At 40.1% G+C, this 9,162-nt stretch overlaps 1 protein-coding gene across 1 annotated transcript; it reads right to left on the minus strand.

Annotated features, from left to right (window-relative positions):
• Positions 1–1,368: 1,368 nt before the first annotated feature.
• On the minus strand, positions 1,369–8,536 carry tent5ba (terminal nucleotidyltransferase 5ba). The gene is made up of 2 exons (XM_036587331.1): positions 8,116–8,536; positions 1,369–3,066 (listed from the first exon to the last, which is right to left on the minus strand). Exons 1-2 carry the CDS (start codon positions 8,269–8,271, stop codon positions 2,041–2,043), a joined length of 1,182 nt encoding a protein of 393 aa, XP_036443224.1. The 5' UTR covers positions 8,272–8,536; the 3' UTR covers positions 1,369–2,040.
• Positions 8,537–9,162: the final 626 nt, after the last annotated feature.

A 9,162-nucleotide genomic window follows, 5' to 3' on the forward strand; every position in this document is an offset into this window, starting at 1 on the left:
GACGCTTATGTAACAATATCGGATTCTGATTTTGAGGCTTGAAAGTAAAATGTCTGGATTAAAGCCTGGTTAGCACTCATATTAATGGAGGTTCAATGTAAATAACAGTTTCTCTAGTTTAATTGGATGCATACTAAAAAATCTTGCTAACCAGGACCCATAATGTATTGTACAGAGACTGACCAAAGACCACCAGGCCCACTCACTTATGAAAGTAAACTTTAAGTGATAAAGAAAATTTGACTTTGTCCCACATCAACTGCAGCTTCCTTCTTTCTTAAACTAAAATGTTTTGGTATGGAATAATAGGTTCAGTATTAGTGTTTTTCCTGTTTGTTTTCTGCTCTGAATTTCAGAAAAATAAAGGGGAAAATGTCCTTTACAATATGTACCTCAGTAAATTCTTTTATACTCCACCTGCTGTTACAACCTATTCTTGTAGTGGGGCAGGTTGTAACAGCAGAACTCTGGATTTGGATTTGACACAAGCTGTGAGTAAGCAGTAGATTTCTATACTGTTCTATACTGTTTTCCTCTCTATGAAAACCAGGGCAAATGACAAAGTGGAGTGTTTCGTTTTCCAATGAGATGTCAGCAACCAGAGTATTAGCTTTGGTCTTAACAGAAAACAGCAAAATCCTAGAATGTAGAGGTGTGTCACATGTCAAACATACTTTCTCACTCAAATGAGACTTGGACATTAAAGTAGTGCCCTGCTTCCTTGTAGACAGCTGGGCAGCACACAATAACTATGACAAACAGTAAAATAACATTTTCTATAAAAAAAAAACAATCATAAAATTATTCAGCATTGACTGCATAAGGAAGCATATAGCACAGGTATGTACATCTGTAACATGTTTCCCCACTACTTGTTTGACCTGAGACCTGAAACTATTCGAACAGGAAGAACTTCAGGCTTGCTTGCCTCAAAAATATCTTTTAGCATTGCTACCAATGTAGACACTTTGCTTAACAGGCCCTTAACACATTGTCAAACTCAGTCAAGTAAGTGTTGCTCTTGAATCAGCCACCTTGCCAAGTTCTTACATGATTTTACGCGAGTATGGCATTAATCCGAATGAAATAAGATTCTGATTCCAGCGCTAACATGGGTGGGTGAACAAAAAGGCTTTTGTTGGTGGCTTTAGTGTCACAGCAAAAAGAGAAGCCATTGTGCGTTAGAAAGGATCCTTATGGGTCAGGTCCTCGTCCTGTAATGGATCCATTGCCTCAGCTGAAAAGTGTAAACATTCAGATCATAACTGTGCCACAGCTTACCAAGTGTATTTGTTGTTGGTGAAAAGCTTCCCCATCTGTACCATAATGAATCATTTACTTTAAAGAAAGAAACATTACACTTCAGGATGAGTTTAGTTTTTTTTTTTATTACGTGAAAATACATGCCTCCATCCCTGAAAAATAAAGACTTACTTTTGATGTAGGAGACAGAAAATCTTGAGAGCACAAAGTTCTCACTTTTTTTTTTTGTACATCGGTTTTGTTTTAGGCACTTGGAATTACAATAAACATTCCCTTCTTCACAAAAATAAAATGTCTTTGGTCCTTTAAACAACAGAGAGAGGAAAATAGAGGTTGATTGAAACCACAGTCAGGCAAAAGGAAAAAATGTATAACTAACTTGTTGCCTCAAAAATGCAGCCTTTTTTGTTAAAAAAAAGTCCCATAGTCTTTTTAGGTTTAAAGCATTGTATACATGGTATATGGACAGAAAAAATGCTGCAAATCCAAGCCATAATAACTGCTACATTTGAAGACCAAATGTCCCACATCCAGTCAGCAAAACACATCTGAGACTGCAAGAGAATATGCATTAGAATTGGCTCATATCAGACATACAGCAGTAAATGATTAGTCCACCTCAGAGTCACTTGTTTTCCATTTAGTTTTTAATTGAACTTGTTTTTCATAGTGGAGACTGAAACCACTGGGCTTTTCACTCTGCTTGCGTATCACCTCTCAGGAAGGTGGGTGGGATGGACACAAAAGGTTACCTCTTTTGGGTGCAAATTCTGTGGGTTAGTTACAGGGCAGCCAAGTCTGGTAGGAGTTACTGCAGGTGTGGATCAGTGGCTGCACATGCGCTATGTAGTAGTTATTGAAATTAATATCCCGTACGTAAGGGGCAGGCTGGTAGTAGCATGTAACGTTGGTAACAGTGGGGATGGCGTTCTGCTCAGCCAGCACCCGCAGAGCTAGCATGGAGATGAGATTTAACGTCTGACGCCTCTCATGTCCCATCAGGCACACCGTACTCTCGTTGACCACATGGTACAGTGTTACTAGACAGTCATAGCGCTTGTGTTCCATGCCTGCAAAGTGGTTCTGGAGGTAGGCCTCCAGCTTCCTCTGCTGCTCACTGATGTCAGGAAAGTCAATGAAAAACCGTGAGCACATGTAGCGCTGGAGCGATTTCATCTCAGTCTCTGACCTGGGCTGGAAACCTCGAACTAGAAGGTGACAGTACTTTAAAAGGCCGCCTCCCCGGATCTCCTCAGGGCTGCGTGTGGCGATGATTTTTTCACGAAGATGGCTGAGAGCCTCCTCAAAGTCCCCATAAACACTCTCCCCCAACACAGTGGGGTGGAAGCTCTCAGACATTGGCGTCTCTGAACAGCGGTCAAAGAGCAGCAGCGAGTCCAAGCCTATCTGAAAAGAGTCCACGCTGAACTCAAACTGCCGCCTCAGAGAGTCCACAAACTTAAGTTCCACATTCTTGCCGGTGTTGTTGGAGAGGGAGATGAGGCTCCAGCGGTCGGTGTCATTGCAAACCTTCACCAATTTCTGCACGTATGCCTCTTTCAGAGTAAGTGCTGTGATTCGTTCTTTACTGACCCCGTCAGGGAGGAAGTCAAGAAGACAGTCCAAAACTACGTCCTTAACCAAATGAAAGGCCTGGTCATCAGACAGCGAAACTCCAAAGATCAGGTCCAAGTCCTTGTAGCCGAGTCCTGTGTCCTGGTGCAGAACATGACTGGCAGCTGAGCCGTTCAACCTCACGTCTCGTACAGTGACTCCTCGCTCCTCTAGCCGTGCTTGTACAACCTAGAACGACAACATAGTAATGTTCAACAATAAAATTAAGTAATCAATAAATACTCACATATACAAAATAAGACAGGACATACTCCAAATAGCTTGCTAACAAGCCTGTGGAAAGCCTCTAAAAGCCTCTGTTCTTTTGAAAATGTGTAAAGCTGGCCTTACTGACTTTACTAAGCTAATCAAATGCGACTAGAGATCGCCAGATCTCCAGATACCGATACTAATATTGAAACCTTGATTATCAGTGAATGCCAATCAGATATTTTTCCTTAAAAACTGCAAAGCTTTAAAATAAGCTATTTTAATTGAAGTGCTTCACTTATGTTTAGAATCTAAGAGCCTGTTTACACCTTGCATTAGTGTCCAGATCATATCTGGCTGGATTCTGTTTATAACTTTTCACTAGACAGCACCCACAGTGTGACCAGATGGGCTCTGATTGTACTTTTGTTTTGTGTTTTGTTGCCATTTTACTTTTGTTTACTTTTTCCCTGTTACGATAAGGGTTGAAAAGTTTGACTGGGACTTTTCCTTGGCCCAGACTACAAGAAGGTTTTTTGTTTGGAGAACTCCACCATCTTTTGTTAAAACCCTCACCTGCTAGTCAGCCCTTGTAGACACTTTTCCGCAAATTTAACTGTATACAGATATTAAAAACACATTTACACTTGGGTTAAATGTGGTCAAGATCTGTCTCTGACAACCTCCAAATGTGGTTTGAGTGATCCAATCGTAATCCAATCACAACACATCCTGGGTGGGTTTACACCTGACTTTTTATTCATTCAAATGAAATCAAAATATGATTGCTGAAAACGCATGCATGCAAGGTGTAATCAGGCCCTAAAACTAGGTTATGGTGTTTAAACTACGCAAACGCTCTACAAGAGTGCTCAACAAGAAATACACAGCTAATAACAGCAATTTTGAAAATAGATTTCTTTCAGGTTTGGATCTAATGCATTCTTTTTTCCCTCCGATATCCAATCCAACATTGTCTGCTTATGTCTGCCAGATACCAATCGATACCGATATGCCATCTGACACATTTTGCGACAGTGACAAGTTAACTACTCCATCAAATTACCATGATGTGAATGTCCGCATCAACATACTAGATCTATCTTTATGAGAACTCCTGCGCTCATTCACATGGATACTCTAACTGAGCTAATTTCTCCATGTTCCCAGATCAGCCTACACATGTAAAAGAGGTAAATTAAAGGTAAATCTTTCCCTGGATCAACAAGTTCACTTACAAACACTCCCACACACCAAGACTGGTTACAACAGCATTTCCCAGATTACCTTTAGCAAGTAAGCAAACATGACCTAGAATACCTTTAGCGAGTAGCCTGAGGTTATCAAAAAGAACAGCCACTGTTTGTTCCCATCAATATCACATGATCAGTTTAAGTGAAGAGCTCAACACAAAAAGAGCACACTGAACAGAATCTTTGATCAGAGAAGGATGAAGTGCTATGAGATACTGAGTTAGAGGGTCAAGGGTTAATATGAGCTAAACCTGTCTATGATCAAGAGGAATTAAGATCATCACAGGCAGCCTGAATTCCCTTCCTCATACTGAGAGGCACTCTGAGCCAGCAGGAAGAAAATTAGAGGGCAGCAGCACATTGCTGTGGTCCTACTGCCCTGACTGATGCTGGGCGGTTTGTGCTCCCTCCCAAATGCAGTGTTGGCTGTTTGACAGGCTGACTAAGTACGGGAAGATTAAAGACATGGCAGAAAAATAGAGCAGGCAGGAAAAAAGGTCAGAGAGAAAGAAATCCTAATAAAATAAAATATAAATTCAGAGTGCATAAACCAGGCTTGCTTAATGTCCTGTTTGTAGCATCACATGGATTTGATCTACAAAAGCGCTGCTTGAGTATATCTTACTCAGCATACCTTATATTGTTATTACCAATGATACCAGACTATTTGTGCCTTGAAAGCTTCTTCAATGAAACTCGTTAATGATGTATAAGCCTACGTAACATGTCTCATCCACGGCCCTGTCACATTAGCATCAGCCAGATGAAAAACAAACACTAACTTCACTCAGTCAGATCATTGGTCTGCTATTTTTACATGTTAGGCCAGGCTGTGACCGTGGAAAAAATGCAAAGGGTGAACCCACAATAAATGACTTGTCTTAGCCTGAAGTGATATAACCATATTTCAAACTCTGACTTTCAAACTCACTCACATTAGATCAGAGCAGATACAGTAGGTTTTCTTTCTTGTCAGCAAATGGTGCTGTTTGAAGCTGCACAAACCATTAGACCTTTTTTTAAAAACACGCCTGCAGGTAATTCATTACCTGACAATTTAAACACCTGAGAGATGTTAGTATGAACCTATTTTACTTTCATTTCAGTCTGCAGTGTTGCTCTTCGGTGAAACTAGTGTACATGATTTTGTACTATGATAAGCACAGGGTGTGTTAGAGCAGGGAAATGCTGTTTGCTGTATTGTTAACAAAATAAAACCTAATTCAATATATCAGCCTAGTAATGCATGGCTGTAACAAATTAAGAATATCCTAAATAAATAAGTACCCACATTCACACTAAAATTTATTTTCCCAAATAGATCTTGGATTGGACATTCCATTTTAAGGAAAACTAAGTTTTTTTTTTGTTTGTTTTTTTTTATGTTCTTTACACTTGCACATCTCGTTTGCATAAACTGTCTATTTAAAGAATCATCTACTAAAAGCTAATTTTGAGGCCCACAGTTATCATCAGTGCTTTTATGACACTGATGATAACTGTGCGCTGGGGTTTGGAGATTCCCTGCTCCCTTGCGCCAGGTGAGTTTGAGCAGGAAAACACCAAACTGTATGAACTAAAGCCCTCCAGGGCCAGAGGTCCTCATCCCTGTCCTATGGCATCACTCCAAGGAGTCTTTTTTGGCACTTCCTTTTTTTTTAGAAGTGCAGTACATTACAGAATGTATATGGTCACTGCCAGAACAACCCTTGTATCTCCATTTTTGTTGCTTTCTATTCTTTACAAAATTTTAAAAAGGCCAGGTGCTACTAACACTGTGTCAGACTTTCATGATGAACCGACCAGTAGAAATGTTCCAAAATGACTTAGAATAAAGTTTTATTGTGTTAACCTGAAACCTAAGAATGTCTTTCCTTCTTCTGTAAAATTACTATTTTGGAGATTTTATTTCGACAGTGACGATAATCTGTGCAAGTGTATATTCTGAAGCATGTTTTAAGCACATTCTTAAGTTTACTGAAGTATATTTTAATCACAGTTAAGTTTACTCAGGCATACTTTGTGAAACTACAGCTCTGAAAAAGTACTGTATTATCACTTCTTTTGCAACTGTTTCTTTAAAGCTAAAACTATATATATGTGTGTATATATATATATATATATATATATATATGTATATATATATATATATATATGCTATGTATCCTGTGAGTATCTGCATTCATTCTAACCCTAAAGGCTAAAAAAGCACTTGAATTACCAGCATTGTTTCTACTAAATTTTGTGTTATCTTCTCACTCACTGTCTGTTTACACCTCCTTTAGGTACATGGGGTCAAAGGCCAGATATTTACATTAACTTAGGAAACTGTTAAAGCTCAAATGGGCATATTCACATGCTGAGTAATCCAATGTCACAGAGTTCCACAGTCACTGAAAATGTAATAATTCAACACTGATGAAGGAGGAGAGCATATATAAGTCTAATCTGATTATCTATTAACCATACTGTTAGTTAATGGAATAATGATATTTTGACTGCTTGGAAGCAACAGTTCATCAGCTTTCATTTTATCAGGTGTGTAATTAAGGTTGTATTTGTTCTAGATGATTTTAAAGATGAGTAACTTCTCTCTGTTCAAACACAGATCACTGTCTGAAACTCAGTCTGTGCTGGCAGATGGGGTGTTCTGAAACAGACTGACAGAAAATGAAATGCAAGGCTGTTTATTCCAGGGTCTGATTTACTCAGCACAATCAAAGCATACAAAAGTGTTTCCCTTTTTGACTTCACCTCTCAGAGTTAGTTATAGATGACTGCCACTGTTGTAGATCTCTAAAAGATCACATGAGGGCACTAATCTTGGGGGCAAAGGCTTCTGATTAGCAAGAAGACCACATAGAATCACCACTTAGTATCAATATTGGCAAGATTTGAACCATGCCATCCTTTGCTCCATGTGAAAGCATTATTAAATGTACTCGGATGGGGTAAAAGAGGGAAATGACAAACTGGGGAACTGAAATGCAGTGTTAATCTTTTAAAGATGAAACCAATATAGACTGTGCAGAGAGAGAAGAAAAAAAAACATCTTTGAGTTTCGTGTTTCATTTTCTAGGCTGAGGAGGAGCTAAAAGCTACATGATACTTCTAAAAAAAAAACACTTGTATCAAGTTTGGAGCACACAGATGATTTGCATATAGAAATTATATGGGGGTCTACACTGGATGCAGGGGAACTCGCCCGCTCGCCATGATAAAGTTACCAGGGAACTTCAGGGAATCATGCCAGAGCTAATGGCCAAGAGACCAGTGTAGCAGTAGCAAGAATGTCCGAGTCATTAGCAGAGCACTTAAAACTAGCTAAGCATGGCACATTCCCTGTCCGCTGACTCAAGAGGCAAAGGCGGCAAAGGCTAAAAATGGTTTGCTTATCCTAGAAGCACGAACAGTTTTTTTCTTCTATTTTTTGTGTACACTGGCTGTATCCTAACTTAGGTGGACTTTGGTGATGATCTCTTTTTACTGGGGGCGACTCAGAAGAGAGTTATGACTGAGTTTGCAGCTGAGGGGAATTACATTAGAAATGAAACAGCAGCTTTAGGCACACCATATCAACAGAGTTTCGAAAGACTAGTTTTGAGAAACATCCGTATCTAACGCAGTTTAAAAATAGTGACTATAAGGCAAAAGGCGAGAAACTGCCAGAAGCACCTGCATCCAGCCAAACAACAGACCGTGTATAACAAACAGCGGCTAATGACTAATGGAACTAACTACGTCTCATTTTCAGGCTAATGGCTCTCAGATTTACCTGCACGATTTGTCGAGGTTGTACAGAAAGCGTTGGGAAGTTTCCTCGTCCGTGAATGGGAACCGTCTCGCCAAGAATAGAGTCCAAACGCTGCACCTGCTCCCAGGATAACACACAAAACCTCCGACTCTGCTCTGAGGCATCACCCGGGGACATGGCGATGGGCAAAAGAGGCGGTGAGGAGAAATAAAATCAGCTGCGCTGCTCTGCTTTCTGCGCGATGTCGCCGTCTTTATTCCCACCTCTCAACCGGATAACAGCTGCACTGTCAGTTCAGCTGCGGGTCAAAAGCAGAGAGTTCTTTCTTTAATCTTTTTTTATTTTACTTTTTAAACTCGTTGAGCTTCGCCTGAAACGCTAATATCGTTCACACACAAACTGCATCAGCCTGAGCAAAAGTGCTCTCACCCTCATTCACAACTTTTCTAGAAAGGTTACTTCGCCAGCAGCACAATTTTATACTAACCTCATTTACATGTCGGCGCTGATTGGTCGGAGTATTGTGAATTATTCATACGCTACCTCGTTTGGTCCAGTGCGAAAGGCGTGCTGGACACGCCCACACAGATTCTCAGCACCGAGGGCTCTGCGCTCGCCTTAAAACAGCTCGGAAAGTCTTAAAGTGCGGCTGAAAAGCGAAGCTGCTCACTTCTCTCGTTTTTTCCAATACATTAATGGCGCATTTTGCTCCATAGCTGATGTGTTGAGAAGGAAATTCACTCGATATGAAAGAAAACAAGGAAAAAATGTAAAATGTTTTACTGAGTCACAGTTGGGAAGCAAATTTCTAGCTGCTGTTTCTGAATGCATGAGCCTGTTCTGTTTGGCCTCTTAACAAACTGCAAACGTAATTTAAAAGGAAAATGTGAGTGATTAGGCTATTTGAAATGTTGTCAGTCTTTCTTTCGCCTTATGTAACTGTAGTACTCAGTCAACTGAGCCATCCTAGGTGGGGGATGGGGGCTAAAAGTGTGGTCCATTTGAGGTATAGATAGCTTAGTCAAGTAGCATTTTATTACTTTGAGCTTACAATGTCTTTTCTACATT

Source organism: Colossoma macropomum, unplaced genomic scaffold, assembly GCF_904425465.1.
Source record: "Colossoma macropomum unplaced genomic scaffold, Colossoma_macropomum, whole genome shotgun sequence".
In the NCBI taxonomy this organism is placed as follows: domain Eukaryota; kingdom Metazoa; phylum Chordata; class Actinopteri; order Characiformes; family Serrasalmidae; genus Colossoma; species Colossoma macropomum.